The 21,167-nt window shown below is 33.3% G+C and overlaps 1 protein-coding gene across 3 annotated transcripts in view; it reads right to left on the bottom strand.

Annotated features, from left to right (window-relative positions):
* Positions 1 to 21,167, bottom strand: part of SNX16 (sorting nexin 16) — a 39,151-nt gene that overhangs the window by 6,591 nt on the left and 11,393 nt on the right. For all 3 annotated transcript variants that reach the window (XM_055318223.1, XM_055318222.1, XM_055318225.1), the window contains 2 exons: positions 19,716 to 19,864; positions 7,856 to 7,925 (listed from right to left, as the gene is read on the bottom strand). In XM_055318223.1, coding sequence (XP_055174198.1) covers positions 7,856 to 7,925; positions 19,716 to 19,864 — 219 coding nt within the window. The remainder of the gene's footprint in view (positions 1 to 7,855; positions 7,926 to 19,715; positions 19,865 to 21,167) is intronic.

Genomic DNA, 21,167 nt, shown 5'->3' with positions numbered 1-21,167 from the left:
TCCCAAATGTAAAGATCTGGGTATATGCACATTATGGAAAAACTAAACAGTTTTCAACTATCATGCCAATAGAATGTAGGAATACAGAGAAAAACAAAAGAAATGAACCATACATAACTTCCACTGATAACAGCATGGGTGACCAGACAAACTAAGGCCTCTGGCTATAAAATATCAAGCTAAAAACTCAACATTTTAAATGTGGGCAAGAAACAGAGGTAAATCACAGAGAACAAAAACAAAGAGGAATGAAAACAAGTGCCACCAGCAGGTGAGCTGACATAGCTTTTTGTTAACTTTGAACTTTAAACACTAAGATGGGACAAGAGATGAGTCAGGCACATTTTAAGGCTAGTGATTAAAAAAAAAAAAGAGAGAGAGAGATACTCAGGAATAAAGCAAGAACTCTAAAGAGCCAAGCCATTAACAAAACTCATTCATCAACATAAAAATGCATCAAATAAGACCGTTTCATCTTGGCTTTTAGGTGGGAAAGAGAGTCTTCTTCCCTGAAGAATCTATAACCATGGGCCAGTGCTTTCTGTGGATTTTGGTTTGAATTTATACTATCACAATTAGTCAGAAACACCCAAGCTTAGAAATTAGCAAAAAAAAAAAAAAAAAAAAAAAAAAGGTCCAGGATCAATGATACTCAAGTTATCTCTGCAGAAGCAAGCAAACAAAGGATATACCCTCAACTCTGGCTGTTCAGGTTTCCTGGAGACAAAGTTCTAATCAAAGTAAATTTATAATCCCAGGGCAGCCCGGGTGGCTCAGCGGTTTAGCACCGCCTTCAGCCCAGGGTCTGGTCCTGGAGACCCGGGATCGAGTCCCACATCAGGCTCCCTGCATGGAGCCTGCTTCTCCCTCTGCCTGTGTCTCTGCCTCTCTCTCTCTCTGTGTGTGTCTCTCATGAATAAATAAAATCTTAAATAAAAAAAAGAAAAAAATTATAATCCCAAATTACAAAACCCACTAGGAAATCATCCACTGAAAAGAAGGATTAGAATTCCATAAACTTCAGATAGCATATTACTATATAAAGACCATAAAATATGAACATGTATAATGACTTTAAAATATTTTTTAGGGATCCCTGGGTGGCGCAGCGGTTTGGCGCCTGCCTTTGGCCCAGGGCGCGATCCTGGAGACCCGGGATCGAATCCCACGTCAGGCTCCCGGTGCATGGAGCCTGCTTCTCCCTCTGCCTGTGTCTCTGTCTCTCTCTCTCTCTCTCTCTGTGACTATCATAAATAAATAAAAATTGAAAAAAAAAAAAAACCTTTAAAAAAAAATAAAATATTTTTTAAAAGCCACTATTAAAAAATATCAGTTATACTTGACACAAAAGAATAGAATGTCAAGACATGAAAAGTATAGTCAATATTATTAAAATCTTAATGGATGTATCAGTAGAATAATCCTGTCTGAATGCAACATAGTAAACTAGAAGCTAGAACTAAGAAAATTACAGAATTTATTCATTGAAGAATGACGCATAGGGAGATGGAGACAGACAACATGAAGGAAAAGGAAAATAACATACATATTTATAAATTGAGTTCCTAAAAAAAAAAAAAAAAAAAAAAAGAAAACCCAGAGAGAATGTGGAGAAGCAATACTCAGTGAGAAAACAGGAGAAAGATTTTTAGAACTGATTAAATACTAGTATTTTCAGATTTGGGAAGAATAAAAGGAAGACGAAGTAAACACCAATCACACCAAGACAGTAAAGCTGCAAATGCTAAAATCAAAGAGAAGGTTTCTAAAATACTAGGAAGAAAAAAACCAGTGTACTAGAAAGGGACAACAATGAACTGTGAATAGATGTTTCATAGCAAAGGCAATGGAAAAGACCTCAAACACTGAGAAGAATGACTATCAAGGCAGAATTCTAGACCCAATTAAATCACACTTCAAAAATGAGAGCAAGATTTAAAAAAAAATTCAGACATTAAAGACCTAAACCAACACATAAACACTGAAAGAACTATTAAACAATGTACTTTAAGAGCAGTTACTTGAGCCCCAGTGGAAAGACTGATATGAAAGAACTTGGAATGGTGAGGAAACAAAGTGGTAAACATGCTGGTAAATCAAAGGAAGCTTGGCTCACTTTGGGGAGGCTGTAAACAATGGTTCTAAATTATTTGATGAGAACAATATATGACCATTAAATAAAAGACAGTGAATACAGAGCTTAGAAGCCAAAAGTAGAGGGAAAAAGGAAAGAGAGAAAACTCATTAAATATATTAAAGGAAGAAAAGGAGAAAAAGGAAGGTAAATAAAAAGCACAAAATAAAATGGCAGAAATAAATACATATATATTGGTAATTACTGGACACATCACAATAAACTCATCAGTTTAAAAACAGATTTTTCTGTTTGCATCAAACCCAAAAATCTACCTCTATGATGCCGACAAGAAACACACTTTAAATATAAAGATAGAAAAATACTTATCAGGCAACAGGCAAATCTGCTCTTCCTCTCCCACAAAAGGTACAGTTTATTAATCTCAGAGCAATGTGTTTCAAGTGGAAAACATTACTAGGCACAAAAAGGTCACTATCTAATAATAAAAGGAATGATTCACTAGTATATTTCAACTATAGAATTAAAAAAAAAACCTCAACAACCAACCATAATGAGTAAATTTAGTATACTACTTTTGGTAATTATAGATACATTAAGAGTTTTTTGGGACACTTGGGTGGCTCAGTGGTTGAGCATCTGCCTTCGGCTCAGGGCATGATCCCAGGGTCCTGGGATGGAATCCTGTTATCCGGCTCCCTGCAGGAAGCCAGCTTTTCCTCTGCCTCTCTCTGTGTGTCTCTCATGAATAAATACATAAAATCTTAAAAAAAAAAAAAAAAAAAAAAGAAAGAAACCATCAGTTGTTAAAAAATCTAAAGAAAATATCAGACTCAGGTTGTTTTACAGGTGAGTTCTAATGAATACTCAAGGAACAAACAATACCGATCTTATTCAAATGGTTCTGGAGAAAAGAAAAAGAGAGTATTTCTCTATTTATAAGATTGGTATAATCCTGATGCCGGATCCAGTGACAATAGCAGAGAGGAAAATTATATCATAAAAATTCTAAATGCATTATAATTCAAATCCAGCAATTTAAAAAAATGCTGAATTAATGAGTTAACCTCAGAAATGAATGTTTTATCATTTGAGAATCTATGAATGTAATTTACCATGCTATCTATTAAAAAACCCCATATGATCATCTTTATAGATGGAAGCAAAAGCATTGATAACATACACATACTACAACCTTTAAGCAAACTAAGAATAGAACTTCTGTAACCCAATAGCAAAGGCATAAAAAAATACAACCCACAACTTCCAACAGCTTGTAGGAAACATCATATTCAATGGTGAAATATAGAATTATTAAAGTCAGTAAGAAAGGAAAAGATGTTTGCCATAACTGCTTCTATTTAACTGCAAAGATCCCAGTTTGCATACACACAAAAAATATGAAAGTGGAATAAAAGATATTAAGGATTAAAAAGGAAAAACCATAACTGTTAGTATTTCAGAAGGTATGATTTTATATATATAGAAAATCTAAAAGGATCCACAAACTAATGAGAGATCTCACCAAATATGTAATAATAGTAATAAATTAGAAGATAATAAAATACCAATTATGATAAAAAACCCATAAAGAATAAATTCTACTGCTTTCTATAAAAGTTTAAAGAAGAAATTCAACCTTTATTGAAGACTTCTAAAAAAGACCTAAATAAAGCAAAGATCTATTGATAGGAAGATTCCATTCTATAATGACTGCTCTTTAAAATTTTTCAGTAAATGTATTATAATTCCAAACAAAATACCATCAGGATCTTTCATAAACTCAGAAGTTGATTCTACAATTCATATGGAGAAACAAATAGTCAATTTTGAAGAACAAGGAAAGGAAAGCTTGTCTTGCTAGATACAGAGGTTATAAAACCATAGTTAATTAACATAGTATAGACTCAATTAAGAAATAGAATAATAATAATAAAAGCAAATAGAAATTCTAGAGTTGATCAGCCCATTTGCTGACATGAGAAATTAACAAGAGAGGCTCAATAGCAGATTTAAAATGACAGAAAAATGAGTGAGCTTGAAGATAGTCCAACAGAAATTATTCAGCCTGAAGAACAGAGGAAAAATGACTGAAAAACATGAACAGCACTTCAGAAACATATAGTACAATGTGAAATGTTTGTAATAGGAATCTCAGGAGAAAGGCAGAAGGACTGAGAAATTATTTGAAGAAGTAATGGCCAACAACTTCCTTAGTCTGATGGAGAGCATTAATCTGCCAAATCCAAGAAGTTCAATGAAGCCAAATTATGAAAGACACCTTGAGATATCATAATTTGACTGCTGAAAGTCAAAAAATATCTTGAAAGTAGCAAAGGCAGAATGACTCATCACGTCCATGGGAACAATATAATTAAAGGTTGACTTTTGATCAGAAACAATGGAAGCCAGAAGACAGAGGAATGACACATGGTAATGAAAGCAAAAAAAAATCAGTAAAATTCTCCTTCACAAATGAAGGTTCCCAGATGAACAAAGACTGAGAATCTTTTGGTATCAGATTTGGTACTCGAAGGAAGGCCTTGAAGCTGAAAGAATGTGATAACACCAATCCACAGGAAGAAATGAAGAGGCATTTAGAAATGGTAAATATATCGATAAATATGAAAGAGTTGATAACATTTTCCTCATTTCTTTTTTAATTTCTTCATAAGTGAAAAGATTGTATAAAGAAATAATTATTACACTGTATTACTGGGTTTATGACATAGAGATTTAAAATATGTAATAATATTAATATCTGGCTGGCTCAGTTGGTAGAGCACGTGACTCTTGATCTCAGGGTCATGAGTTCGAGCCCCATGTTAGGCCTAGAGCTTACTTAAAAAAATATGTAATTATAGCAACACAAAGGAGGGGAGGAAAAAGATATACTGGAGCTAAGTTTATAATTCCCTGGAATTAAGTATTACTCTTTTTTTTTTTTAAATTTTTATTTATTTATGATAGTCACAGAGAGAGAGAGAGAGGCAGAGACACAGGCAGAGGGAGAAGCAGGCTCCATGCACCGGGAGCCCGATGTGGGATTCGATCCCGGGTCTCCAGGATCGCGCCCTGGGCCAAAGGCAGGCGCCAAACCGCTGCGCCACCCAGGGATCCCAAGTATTACTCTTAAGTAGTGTTAGGATGCATACTGTAATACCTAGAGCAACCACTAAAAAATAAAAAACTAAAGATTTCTACAGAGGAATCAAACTGGCATACTAAAAATATGTAAAGTAGGCAGTAAAGGAGGAAGAGGACCAAAACAGAGGAGATAGATAGAAAACGAATTGCAAAATGGCAGATGTAAAAGGTAAAGATGTCAGACTGAACAAAAGACCAAGACCCAACTATATGCTTTATACAAGTGACAAACCTTAGAAATTCACAAACTCAAAGCAAAAAAAAAAAAAAAAAAGGAAAAAAGATAAATAGTAACCATAAGAAAGCTGTAATAAACAATAAACAGGACTGCATGGTATTGGCATAAAGACAGGTAATTAGGTCAACTGAAGAGAATTAGGAGTCCAGAAACAAACCCAATCTTTTATGTTTGTTTGATTTTTGATAAGGTGCCGACACAATAAATGGTACTGACAAAATTAGATATCTATAAGTAAGGAACTTAAGATCCTTACCTCATACCTTATAAATATCTATCAGGTCAGGATGGATTAAAGACTAAGTTGAAGAGCTAAAAACTATAAAACTTCTAGAAAAAAAAAAGGAGAAAACTTTTGTTTTCTACCTGTGTTAGGTAGAGTGTCCTTTTTTTTTAAAGTAGGCTCCATGCCCAGCATGGAACTTGAATTCATGACCCCAAGATCAAGAGCTGGATGCTCTACTGAGTGAGTCAGCCATGTGCCCCTAGGTAAAGATACAATACCAAAAGCATAAGCCATAAAAAAAGTGATAAACTTTTTTAAAATTAAAAACATTAGTACTTTAAAAGACACAATTAAGAAAATGAAAAGATACATACAGATCAAGAGAAAATATTTGCAAATCAAATATCTGGTAAAGGACTTATATCCAAAATAAAGAATTCTTACAAGTCAATAAAACAGTCAAACTTAAAAAAACAAAACAAAATGGACAAAAGACTTAAATAGACAATTCATCAAAGAAAACACATAAATGGCTAAAAAAAAAAAAACATGAAAAAGTTGATCAACATATTAAAAAAAAAAGTGACCAATATAAAAAAACTTGGGAAATGGAAATTAAAATTGTAGTAAAATACTACCATACACCCATAAGAATGCCTATACTCCAAAAGACAGATAAATTATGTTTATGAGGACATGGATAAATGGGAACTCTCATATTACTAGTGGTGGGAATATAAAATGGTATAGCTGCTTTAGAAAACAGTTTGCAAAAAAAAAAAAAAAAACCCACAATAAAAACATTTTGCGAGTTTCTTTAAAAAGTTAAACATAATTTGCCATATAAGCAAATGTTCCATTTCTTGTTTAATCCAAGAGAAATGAAAACAAATGTCTACATAAAGCTTCTACGAGATTGTTCACAGCAGCATTAATCAAAATAGCACAAATTTGGAAACTATTCAAATGTCCCACAACTGGCAACTAGATAAACAAAATGTGGTATATACATACAATGAAAAACCATTCATCAATAAAAAGTAATGAAATATTCATAGAGGCTATATATGGTTGACCCTCAAAAACATGATGCTAAACAAGAGACTGTAGAGATTATATACTGGATACTATATATTATGCATAGTGTATCTGTAAAAGAATATGTATATTGAATACTGATTACACACACACACACACACACACACACACACACACACACACACACACAGTATGACTATTTACATAAATTATCCAGAAAAGGCAAATTTGCAGATCAGTAGTTGTCTGGAGCTGGGAGTGTGGATGGATTGCAAAATGGCTTGCACGAACTTTTTCCAAGGTGATGGGAATTTCTAAAATGGAATTATGGTGATGGTGGCACAGTCCTACAAATTTACTGAATTTTATTAAATTGTACATTTACAATGGAATAGCAAAGAGCTAATTTAATGGTTGAAAATTTTACTTCAATAAAGCTGCTTCCAAAAAGCTATGGCATTCACTCTAATACAAAGAACAGATTCAGTTTAACTGAAAACAGTACAAATCTACCAATTAAATCTGTTCCATTTAAATGCCATTGAACATTCTGGGGAAAAAAACTTGCGTAAAATCCTAGCTAATCTACTATAACCAAATCTGTTTTGTGAATCTAGCCAAATGCTTTAAGAAACAGGCCACTCTAACACGTCAATTACCGTAATTTGAGGAGCATCAGGCTAGAGTTGAATTGATAACAAGACAATAACCTCTACTTCTGAAGGTAAGTTTTAATTGATTTTAATTGTAGGTTCTTTGATATTTAGATGAAAGAAAACTCAGCATACAAATAGCATTTTTAAATGTAGTATATTTCCTGATGATTTTTTTTTTAAATAGTAAAAAAAAGGAGGAAAAGAAAAAGCAAGATTTAATTTCAGAGCTCCATTAATGGCATGACATGCATGAACTTTTATTTTTTCACTGAAGTAGGTTCATGTATTTCAATGAAAGACACCTTTGACCCAAACATTTGAAGCTTTCTGTGTAAAACTATGATGCTCTAAAATTAATAATACTTTGCTGTTTGCTATTCCATTCAAGAAACAATATAGTTATTGTACTGTATTATTTGTTCCCCTTTCCATGTGATATATAATACAGCACTTACCCTGCTTTCTTCTAGGCTATCAAATGGACCTGGTGGATCATCCAGACAAAGAAATTCTCTTACTGCAAGGCTTTTCAAAGGAAAAAAAAATAAGCTGGGGTACAAATAACCTTACAAAAGACAGCAAAAGCCAGTTACTTTGAAGCTATACAGCGTTTTAAGAAAGTTGGTTTTGAGTATATACCAAAAGCAGTAAGCTGGTTTATGTGTTTTTACACAACCAGCCAAATATAAATATAAAATCTATAGAAGATTCTAAAAATTTAAAGCAGTTTTCTACAATCTTATGAACATAAATAGAGATTATAAATTCATGCTACATAAAAACTGCAGGACATAAAATATAAGCCACAATAATGGTATAGGAGACCAACTTAAATGATGAATAGAAATAGTATTACTTCTAAAAAATATTAATTTACACTAGTCTAAAAATGTCATTATCTTGTTATGAAGAAATACAATTTCTAATTTATACTTTATTTGTTTCATTGTCAGGAGATGCTTCTAAAGTAACTGAAAAGTATTTACTGAAACAAGTTAAAGATTTTTCTTACAATCATGTTTATTACAGTAATTTACTTATTTTTCCTAAAGAGTTTAAGGGAAAAAAAATACTGAACAACTTATTTCTGAATTATCATAAATTTCAAAATAATGAAATACAGTTGACCCTTCATTCACACAGGGGTTAGGGGTGCTAATAACCCCTTGTGCGGCTGAAAATCTGCATATAACTTTTAACTCTCAATAAACTTTACTAATAGCCTACTGTTGACTGGAAGCCTTATCTGTAATATTAATGGTCAATTAACACATATCTATAACATTAATGGTCAATTAACACATATACCTTATATACTCCATTTTTACAATAAAGCTAGAGAAATGTTATAAAGAAAATCATAAGGAAAATACATATATAGTACTATGCTGTAAAAAATCTTTGTATAAGAGGATCCATGCAGTTCAAACCTGTATTATTCAAGGGGCAACTGTAATAGGGTGGTGTTGTATTCATAATTACCAGAAACAGGTTAAAAGGTAGAAAAACTTAACTTCCTTGTTTAAAAAAATACCTTTCTAAAAGGAATTTTGGACTGAGAGGCAACTTTGTGTGCATGTTAAAACATACATATGAAGACTTAAAATTTTTAGGTATAAAAGGATAAAAATATGATTTCTTGATGTACTGCATAAAGGAGATGTCAACCTATGCTGAAAAGGCAACGGCATGTTGGGGTCCATATTGGGTCAGGCGGGTTGACGACGACAGGGGATGGTCATGAAGAGACAAAAGGAATATATGATGAAATCTTTCAAAAAGTAAAAATAATATGAATCAATATAGAGAAGTGGTATTAAGAAATTAATCCAGATGAAAAAAAAATTAATCCAGATGATCATAAAGAAAAAAGCGATTTGTGGACTATAAAATCTTGACAATACAGGTAATAAAGAAAACAGATTCAGGGAAACTGAGAAAACACTTGAATATTCATAATCATGAAATAATAGGACCTTAAATGTGATCTAGCTGCTTTTTAAAAAATGTGATCCATAGTATGCTTTTTATCCTTTTCATGTGTTCAGCCAAGAGTATACCTAAACACCCTCAGGAATAGGGAATGTTCCACCTCTTAGAATAAACCATCCTACGCTTGAAAAATACTGAAAACTAGGGAATTATTTTTCACTGTGCTGGGACTTTTCTCCCTGCAGCATTTATTCATGAATCTTAGTTCGGCTTTTGAGCCATTCAGGGCAAATCTGTCTTCTTTCACATGATACCCTAAAAGTATATTGAAAATGTATTTCCCCAAAGCAATACTAATACACTAGTATGTTCTTTTCTTCTATACTGTAACAAAATTTATTGAGTACTTAATAAATATGGTCTATGCCTATATGGTCTGTGCACATGTGGAGCCAACATTTCCCCTCCAGTTTTACTGAGGTATAACTGACAATTAAAAATTGTATATATTTAAGGTGTACAAATTGATTTAAGTATACATTGTGAAATGTGAACTACAACTAAGCTAATTAGCATATCACCCCACCGTTATCACTTCTAATATATTTTAATTTAAATTCAATTAGCCAACATATATTGGTCTTAGATGTAGAGTCAACAATTTATCAGTTGCATATAGCATCCATTACTCATCACATCACGTGCCCTCCTTAATGCCCATCACCCAATAACCCTATCCCCCACTCATTTTCCCTCCAGCAATCCTGAGCTTGTTTCCTAAAAGTTAAGAGTCTCATGGTTTTCCTCCCTCTGGATCTGTTCCCAATTCAGTTTTCCCTCCCTTCTCCTGTGATCCTCTGGGCTGTTTCCTATATTCTACATACAAGTGAAACTATGTAATTGTCTCTTTCTCATTTACTTATTTCACTCAGCATAATACCCTCTAGTTCCATCCACATCAATGCAAATGGTAAGCATCCTTTCTGATGGCTGAGTAATATTCCATTGTCTATATATACCACATCTTCTTTATCCATTCACCTGTTGATGGATATCTTGGCTCTTTCCACGGTTCGGCTATTGTGGTCATTGCTACTATGAACATGGGGTGCAGGTGCCCCTTTGGACCACTACCTTTGTATCTTTGGGGAAAATACCTAGTAGTGTAGTTGCTGGGTTGCAGGGTAGCTCCATGCTTAACTTCTTGAGGAATCTCCAGTTTTTCAGAGTGGTTGCACCAGCTTGCATTTCCATCAGTAGTGTAAGAGGATTCCCGTTTCTCCACATCCTCACTGTTTGTTGTTTCCTGTCTTGTTAATTTTAGCCATTCTGACTGTTGTGAGGCGGTATCTCATTGTGGTTTTGATTTGTATTTCCCGGATACCGAGAGATGTGGAGCATTTTTTCAGGTGTCTCTTGGCCATTTTTAAGTCTTCTTTGGAGAAATGTCTGTTCATATCTTCTGTCCATTTCTTGATTGGATTGGTTTTGGGGTGTTGAATTTGGTAAGTTCTTTATGGATCTTGGATACTAGCCTTTTATCTGTCATTTGCAAATATCTTCTCCCATTCTGTAAGTTGCCTTTTACTTTTGCAGTTTCCTTTGTTGTGTGTTTCTATCTTGATGAAGTCCCAATAGTTCATTTTTGCTTGTTTCGCTTGCCTTTGGAGATGTGTCTAGCAAGAAGTTGCTGCAGCCGAGGTTGAAGAGGTTGCCGCCTGTGTTCTCCTCTAGGATTTCGAGGTATTCCTGTCTCACGTTTAGGTCTTCCATCCATTTTGGGTTTATCTTTGTGTATGCTGTGAGGAAATGGTTCACTTTCATTCTTCTATATAGGGCTATCCAATTTTCCCAACACCATTTATTGAAGAAACTGTCCTTTTTCCTTTAGGTATTTATTTCTGTTTTGTTGAAGATTAGTTGACCACAGAGTTAGGGTCCATTTCTGGGTTCTCTATTGATTTGTGTGTGTTTTGGTGCTCGTACCACACTGTCTTGATGACTATAACTTTGTAATATACCTTGAATTGTGACAATTCTGGCATTGTGATGCCACCAGCTTTGGTATTCTTTTTCAATATTCCTTTGGCTATTCAGGGTCTTTTGTGGTTCCATACAAATTTTAGGATTATTTATTCCAGCTCTGTGAAAGATGTAGATGGCATTTTGATAGGGATTGCATTGAATGTGTAGTTTGCTCTAGGTAGCATAGACATTTTAATTATATTTTTTCTTTAATCCATGAGCATGGAATGTTTTCCCATTTCTGTGTCTTCCTCACTTTTTTAATAAATGTTTTATACCTTTTATAGTACAGATCCTTTATCTCATTAGTCAGGTTTATTCTCTTAGGTATCTTATGGTTTTTGGTGCAATTCTAAGTGGGTTCGATTCCTTAATTTCTCTTTGCCTCATTGCTAGTGTATAGAAATGCAACTGATTTCTGTGCATTGGTTTTATACTCTGCCATGTTGCTGAACTCCTGTATGAGTTCTAGCAATTCTGGGGTGGAATCTTTTGGGCTTTCCACATAAAGTTATCATGTCATCCGTAGAGTAAGAGTTTGACTTCTTTGCCAATTTATTGTTATTTCTTTTTGTTGTCTGATTGCTGAGGCTAGAACATTTCTAATATTTTTAAAGTATATTGCACACACAGGGCTGTCATATGTCCTATTTTAATTTTCATAATAATCATGTGAGTTGAAGACAGGCATTACATTTCCATTTTACAAATGATACCAAAGTTTAGAGAGTTAAAATGACACATACAATGTTGTAAGTGGTAGAGCAAGACCTTAATTAATTCTGTCTTCTGAGTGAAAATATGTGTCTTTTTCTACCTTTAAATTCTTTTCTCTTATATTTTGGTTCATTTGGATCCTTTCCCCTTGCCACCATCACTTCCCTTTGACTACATCCAACTTGTCTCTATCCTTTAACTAAGGCCTCTAGAATACTGCAGTTGGTCTAATAGCACAGTGAAGAATAGGGCCACCACACATTCTTCTGGTTTAGATATTATACTTCTATCCATTCATTATTAGAGAACCAACTATTAGGCAAAAATAAGTCAAGGGAAATAAACTGTCCTTGGAATTAAGAGGTCAGAAGTCTGGATGAAACCCTGAGGAAAAGCCTTTAAGATCGATAAGGAAGATGTACAGAAATTTATAGAAGGGTCTTTTTTTCTTTGTAATGCTTTCAGTGTATGATAACCCGATGTGAGACATTTTTTTCTTACAGGTTTATACCCTGATTTCCTCATCCTTTAGTAACATTTTTGCATTCACAAATTAATTATTGAATGCTGCTGCAAGCAAAGAAAAAGTAGGTAAGGGAATATATATATCTCTTTTTATACCTGTTTCAGAATTGAAATTTAGCCCAAGATCAACAGTGATATTGACAATGTAACGAGCTGTAGGAATCTTTTGGAGTGGCTATTCTATTTCAGTCTCCTTCCCTAAACATCTTTATGATCTATATTACCTCCCCATGACTTACTTATTTTATAACTGGAAGTTTGTAGCTCTTAATGCCCTCCACCTAAAATATAGCATAGGGAATATAGTCAGTAACACTGCAATAACTTTGTAGTAACAAACGGTAACTAGATTTTTTGTGGGAATCATTTCATTGTATAAATACTGAATCACTATGATGTATGCTTGAAACTACTGGGGTGTTATATATTAATGTATATCTCAGTAAAAAGAGAAAAATCTTTATGATCTATATAGCTCTCTAGCGGTCTGCTCAAACAAAATCCAATCCAATGGATTCCCCAGAGTTTTTTCCAATATAGTTCAAGGTCATATTCCATGCCCTACTTAATTTGTAACATAAGAATGAAATTTAAAACTAGCTATACAACTCTGATTTATAAGATACTTTTTCAGTGGTTCACTACATTTCTTTGGTTTCAACAGGACTCAGGTGGCAGAGGAAGAGAGTTCATATGCTCAAACTCTATTCCATAGGACAGGGACACACAAGAATCTATGGGAGATGGTAGTGTTTGAGAAAACAATTTCTTTTTTAGACATTCTGGTACCTTTTTTTTTTTTTTCCTAGAAAAGAAAACTCTTACTCTTGCTTGAGAATCACTGACTAGAGAACTTTATTTAGATTTGATAAATATATTTGACTGCCTATGTGTGACATGGTTCTGCTCAGTGATTTCCTACATATTATCAATGTATAATTTATAAACAAATCAAGTCAATTCAAATAAAGTATAAATACCAAAGAGTCTATAATATTATATGGTCTATAAGTTCAATAGTAGTCAATTTTTAAGAAACAGGTCTTATTCTTTTTTCCTCTTTGTTCACTGACAGGTTCAATCAGCCCCCCTAGCCTCTCTGTCATATTCAATCTTTAATACTTTTGTCTCCCATTTGGCTACAATAAAGGTAAGAAAAGCATTGGGATAAAAGAGAAACCTAATTCCAACAATTTGGAATTTAAAGGTAAAGAAAGACTTTGTATCTTTGCATTCCCTTTATTACCTCGAGTAGCTTTTTAGTGTGTTTTGGAAAACTCTATTTAAAATTGAGATTAGTTGTTGACTTAGCTTGCCCAAAGATAAGGAGATCACAGATAGTATTCCTCAGTATTTTTTTTTATTATCAGAGCAACTTTATCTCTTCCTGATTCTCTGAAAAAGTTTTCTTTCAGAGTTTTACTGTATTTTCAAACTTCTTAAAAAACTGTTTCATCTGGTGAGCTTTCATCTTCCATTTACTATATTTTACTTTTTTTCTTTCATAGGTACTTATTTGTTTACATTTCTCATTTTTTTTAAACTCGCAATTTAATAGGGTTTTATATATGTTCTTCATCTTGAAATGTATGTTTTAATAGGAAAAACCCTTAAAACTAATGCTTACAATTCATTAAAAGATCAATCAAGAACTAAGTAAAAAGTGTACTAAAAATACTAGATACCAATTCTGTTAAGATCAAATTAAGCACAAAAAGGTTGCTGCATGAAAATATTCCTCAAGGATTTCAGATAGAAATGTTATGTCAGTTAATATTTCCCTTCACTATTCTCTATAAGGTAAAAGAAAATAACAGAAAATTTACATTAAACACAACTTGGAGCATAAGGACTCAGGGATCATGACTGGGGACAGTGAGGGTCACACTGGAGATGGGTTGGCTGGTTGTGAGACTGAAGGGCTCACACGGAGATTCCTGTGGTGGAATATGGGGGTAGTGGGGGCCCAGTTTAGACCTTGACTATCTCTTGCCTAATAACTAGCCCACTTATGTTCCTATGTTCAATTTCTTTCAAATCCAAAGTACTTAAAAACCAAACGTTTTATGTCAAACCAGGCTTAAAATTCATCTACACCACCTCCAGCAAGAGAGAACAAAGCCACGATCTTTCTGTTGCCTTAAAACACCTGCCTACATTCCAGTTTTAATGGTCTTTCCTAACTTACACTTCAAAAACAGTACATCTTCATGTCTATTTCATGGCTCTATGCCTTTACTTATGCTTGCTGCTATTATCTTGGCTAATTCATATTTTTATGAATTTTTATCTGGTTAATTCTTTTATCTGGATAATTCATATTCTTCATGACTTAGCTCATCTACTATCTTCTCATGAGGTTTTCTGACTAGAGCTCCTTATTTTTTTAAAGAGAGAGAGAGCGTATGTACATGTGCGTGCGAGGTAGCAGGTATGTGAGCGAGCAGGTACATGAATTGGTGTGTGAACCAGTGGGAAGGGGCACAGGGAGAGAGAATCTCAAGCGCTCCACACTCAGTGCAGAGCCCCACGTGGGGCTTGATCTCACAATCCTGAGATCATGACCTGAGCCAAAATCAAGAGTTGATCTCTTAACTGAGACACCTAGGCATCTCTAGGTTCAATATTCTTTTATTTTTTAAAAGATTTTATTTATTTATTCACGAGAAACACACAGAGAGAGGCAGAGACATAGGCAGAGGGAGAAGCGATGTGGGACTCGATCCTGGATCCTGGGATCATGCCCTGAGCCAGAGGCAGATGCTCAGCCGCTGAGCCACCCAGGCATCCCTAGGTTCAATATTCTTATACATATTACCATACCACCTTGAGGAGATCCCTGTCACAGGACTTATTACACTGTATTATTAGTATTGTCTATTTACCAAACCAAGTGTTAATTATCAGTATCAAGTATTGTCTGCTTCACTAAACAGCAGTTGTTTCTGGACTGTACAGACTATTCAAACCAATTAACACACTACAGAAAAAGTATTCCACAAATAATGATCTTATTAGAAAAAAATTTAATGCAACTGTTAAGAGCAAATTTCTATCTAATGTTGTAAATAAACACTATCCTACAATTCTCAAATTTGGGATGGATTTTAGGTTTTAACAGATACTTCTACTTTTACAAGAAGGTAAACTTTGGATAGCAATAACTAAGACCGAAAGTCTTAAGAGTTAAAAGGTCAAAATCTGGTCATTTCTGATGGTGTGACTTTAAGAATCTTGAGGAAGAATGAAAAGGATCAGATATGAGAAATTTAGAGTTGAAAGGAAGTTTTAGAGACTACTTAGCCCACTTAACTCATTTTCCAACTGAAGACGTTGATTTAAATCAGGTAAGTCTATAATTATTTCACTACTAAGCCCAAGAAACCAAATTTTGTATAAGGTCTCTGAGACCCAGTTTAATTAGGCAAGAGTTTTAGATACATCCAAATACAAAATATTACATTTTATTTCATTTTAAAAACCTGTCCATAATTGGATGTCTACCAAACTAACAGTGGTGAAAATCACTTGACCTACCTCAGCAATAATGTTGGTTCTCAGGAGCTGGCATTATATAAACAACTGCATATAGAACCGAATTCTTTAATTTTATAAAAATACCAAGACTAACTCATCTTCTCTTGATAGTATCTTTATATATAAAATCAACTTAGATACATTAAAAGAATTTCCTAGGAGAACATAGTTAAGGTTGAAAACGCATAAAAAACAGTTTAAATAAGTATTCTTGTTCAAGAATTATGGAATTACTGGAATTTTACAACTAGAAGAGACTTAAGAAGTCATCTAATCCAATATGTCTCATTTAATAATTTCCCCTTCAATACCACTGATGGTTATCTAGCCTTTTCAAATACTTAAGGTAAAGAGAAACTTACTTTCTCAAAAGGCAGAGTATTTTTATATTAGATAGCCTGAAATGATACGTACCTCTTTCTTACCTGAACTGATAGGGCCTTCTCATTTCTCACTATTACTCCTAGTTTTACATGTTAGTCTTACTATTAAAAATGAGGTTCTTAGATCAGCAGTATGAGCATCACCTAGAAACCTTTTAAAAATTCAGAATCTTCACTCCAGATCTGCTGATTCAGGGCTTGCTCTCTAACAATACATACTACAGTTGGAGAAGCACTGTTTTAAAGCCAAGTACCATTTGATTAATCTTTCAAATATGTGAAGACAGCATTTTATCCTCTAAGTACTTTTGCATTTTAAAGAGTAAATATTATCATTTTTCAAATTGCTTCTTCATGTAAACACTTACATATTTTTTTAGATTTTTTAATTTTAATTTTTAAAAAATATTTATTTATTCATGAGACACACACAGAGAGAAGCAGAGACACAGGCAGAGGGAGAAGCAGGCTCCATGCAGGGAGCCCAATGTAGGACTGGATCCCTAAGACTCCAGCATCACGCCTTAAGCTGGAAGGCAGATACTTAACTGCTGAGCCACCCAGGCGACTCTACTTTTTTTTTTTTTTTAATATGAACTGCTGTTAATGCAAATCCATCCTGAACTTTTTTTCAAACACATATAGAATATAAAACTTGAATTTTGGCACTAAAGTTCTTATAGATGGATAGTAATAGGAAAAAAGTTATATAATTTAACCCCTCTATTTTTAAGAATTAAAAAGGAGAAAAAAATTTGGTAAATCAGTATATTTGTGTAGTGCTTCTGAAAATAGAGAATAGTGAAATATTTGCTGTGATTAAATGATGCAACAATTTCAAAATATCATAAGATAGTATAAATCAGTAAACTGTATAATTTATATGTAAATCATAAAATTTATTAATTGTAACTATATAGAGTAAGTAAGTATAACCAAATTGTGCAATGTAAGACTTTTCCCTTCTGTCCATCTTTAGATATCCTTCACCTTGACAAACAGCCACATGCTGCTGGCACAGGACCTATGCCTTCTTATTTGTGCATTTCGATATAATACTCCTTCTCCTTTGTAAGGTCCTTCACCTTCTCCTTCTTGGTCCAAATATCGTTAGTTCTTTAAAATCCAGCTCAAATGTTACCCTCTTCCAACTGGAAGCCTCTTCCAATTCTCCTAGTCAAAAATTCTCTCCCTCTTCCTCCTCTGAAAAAGACCTAGCTCTATTCATGATAGGTTTTCTTTGGGTGACTCTTCCTCCTATTCCATTTTTTTGAATAAAGGATCAGTATGTAATGCACCTTTCTGTATTATACTATCTTATATATATTAAGACCTAAATATTTATGGAACAGACAAAATATAATAAATAAATAATAAATAATAAATCCTCTGACTTATTGAAATCTTAAAAATATTGACTTTTCAATTTGTTTATTTATTCTGTATTTTCTAAATGCTTCTGAAAAATAATACCTTAAAACTTTCAGACCAATAATCCTCAGTATCTTTTCAGTTCTTACTTTCTTCTACTTCTGCTTTGTTACAGTTAGAGAGATTATAATATTAAAAGCTGCCAATTGTGTAATGGCAAGTTCTTAGCCAACATGAATGTTAAGAAGTAACTGCGTTGTGAAGTGTTAAGGATAGTAAAAAAGGAAAGTGAAAGGATTATAATTATAAATCTATAACGAATTAATATCAAATAGTTACTTAGCCATGTAAAGATAATTTTTCTTTGTTGTCATTACCCATAATCTTAATTTAGCCTTCAAAGTTCTAAAATCCTACTTCCTACTTCCAGTATTGCTTGATCACTGAGAAAAGGACCAATCTTTCCCTTCTCTGAGTTCCCGCTACTTTTACAATCTTTATCACACCAAGTAGCATTTCATAAACTCCCTTATTTTGTTCATATGAAAGCCTAATTTGATTGGAATTTAAACTATAAAGGAAGGGATAGGATGGTGAGGGTTGTGTCAAGGACATCTCCCAGGTTCTTGGTAAATGATGCTGCTAAACATTAGGAAAAGTCTAGAGAGTAGCTTTTACCTGGGTTTGATGTCAGTTTGAGATACCTGAAGGAGATATCAAGGAGGCAACTGCATAATGACTATAGAATTGAGATAAGGGGTCTAGCTTAGTTCCTTTCATAGAGGAAAATGAGGGGGGATGGGCAGAGAACTCAAGTAGCAGCCATCAAGCTTCGGCAACACACATTAAGAAAAAAGGTGTATATATATATAACATGTGTGTTATATATAACATCAGGTAATATACACATTAAAAAAAGACTGAGAAAAAAGGGGAGAAAAAATAAGACAAGTTGGTTGCCTTGTTTTCCATCCTTAGGTGAAAAACTACTAAACACAGTTATAGATACAAATAGTTATGCAACATGCTATTGCTGCCTTGTAAATGTTCTCTACTTTTATCAAAATAGTTCTAATTCACCTGATAAAAGAAAATTCTAAAATAAGATACCTGGCTGATATTAAATCATAACGCAGTCTTCTTATATTTTCAGAAGCAGAATAACATACAGATCCTTTCTCCTGCTCTTTAATGCTTTTTATTTTCACACTTTACCCTCTATATAAATTAACCCAACCTCACATTTTTACATTACTTTGGAGAAATATACGAATATTACCTTCAAAATTATACAGGGTTATATTAATAAAAAATCTAATATGTAGGACACTTTGTTTAAATGATTGTTAAAATACTAAATACTAAAATCAAGTTTACAGTTGGGTGGTTTGAGAATATGGTACACTGAATTTTTAACCTAAAAATTTTTTTTAAAGACTTTATTTATTGGGGGGGGGGGGCGGGGGGAGAAGGAGGAAAAGGGAGAGTTACAAGCAGACTCCCTGCTGAGCAGGGAGACAACACGGGGCTTGATCCTAAGATCTGGAGATCATGACCTGAGCTAAAGGCAGATGCTTAACCAACTGAGCCACCCAGGTGCCCCTAAAATTTCTTTTACATAGCAAAATTTTTATCTTTGCTCACTTTTAAAAAAAAGTTAATACAAATCAAATGCTGAGTAAAATTCTTATTGATAAAAAGCAAGGAAATTCCAAGTAGTGCCTTATTAGGACAAGAAATTATATTCCTACCTTATGTTTTTGTGCTTGAATAACTTTGGCCCTGTATTTGTTTTTTAAACAAGTTGTTTCAGTTTATTACATACCAGTTAGCAATGTCCTTGTGAGCCACTAAATTTTGAAGAAATGCTTGTAATCCTAGTTGTCTATCTTCTAAAAAGTCAGCATTGTAATTATCTTTGAACCAGCGTTTTGGTGGAAGTGCCAATCGAAAGCCTGGAAACATCTCTTTTAACTGAAAAAGAAGAAAAAAGAAAATATAATGTTCAACTATACCATTTCAATCCTATAAAAAATATTCTGTTAACTACATGAACTTGTTGATGAAATAAGCTTAATAAAATAATTAAATTCAGCTAAGCTTTTTATACCTTGATTATTTTACTTGTTGGTTTTTACCAGTTGTATATACATAGGAGTTACAGTTGCTCCACATCCCTGTCAACACTTGGCATTCTCCATTCTTTTAATGTTAGCCATTCTGGTGGGTATGTAGTAGTATTTCACTGTGGCTTTAATATGCATTTCTCCATTGACAAATAATGTTAACTATTCTTTCGTGGGCTTTTTTGGATCTGCATATCTTTGGTGAATTATCTATTCAAATCTTCTAACTCCTCCACTTAAAAAAAATTGGGTTATTTATCTTTTCATTATTAAGTTGCAAGAGTTCTTTAATATATTCTGGATATAACTCCTTTGCCAGTTATTCATATGACAAATATTTTCTCTCAGACTGTGGCCTGATGTTTACACACATTTTTTTTTTATTCTTGCAAAGTAAAAGCAGGTCATGGGTAGAGTTCTTTCTGGTACCTAGAACACTGACATAGATACTTATTAATTTTAAATGCCCAATTTGGAATATCAAGGAGATATTTACTAATTTAGATTAAATTCCTACTAACATCTTTCTTTAAAAGCTTAAGAGTTATCTAAATCTCAGCTTGCCTAATATAAATATTATAGCAATATAAAGACGAATCTGGAGAGATGAATATAAAGATAAATCTAAACATTAAAATAATAGTTGAGCCCTGAAAAGAAATATAGCAAGTCATAAAGGATTAAATAAGTCATAAACTGTTAGAAATTAGTCTTTATGAACAAATATTTTAACAATTTCATAAACAAATTAAGAATTCCACTTAAGTATCTGGTAACTTCAGGAATTATTTTGATCTTATTTAATTATTAAAAAAAAAACCAATAGAAGTACAGAATTATAGGTTTTTAATTCATCAATGTCATAATAAGAACTTAGGAACAGTAAATAAAGTTCAACTTAATGGTGGAAATATGTTACCAACAATACTTTTAAGTATTTGGCACACTACTAAAAGTCATCTTGATAATACCTATATAAAAGATAAAATAGCTTAGCATTTTATATTTTACCTTTCACTAAAACTGAGGTTTTCAGAATGGCAAAAACTTGTTGGCAGCCAGGCAACTGCAAAATCATATAAATGGGGTTTCCTACCACTAAAAATTATAAGAATATACTAACTTTAGAGTTTTGAGGGTAAAGGTGGAAG

This window comes from Nyctereutes procyonoides, unplaced genomic scaffold (genome assembly GCF_905146905.1).
Source record: "Nyctereutes procyonoides isolate TBG_1078 unplaced genomic scaffold, NYPRO_anot_genome, whole genome shotgun sequence".
In the NCBI taxonomy this organism is placed as follows: domain Eukaryota; kingdom Metazoa; phylum Chordata; class Mammalia; order Carnivora; family Canidae; genus Nyctereutes; species Nyctereutes procyonoides.
The sequence above is the reverse complement of the archived record's forward strand: the minus strand, read 5'-3'. Positions and strand labels throughout refer to the sequence as shown.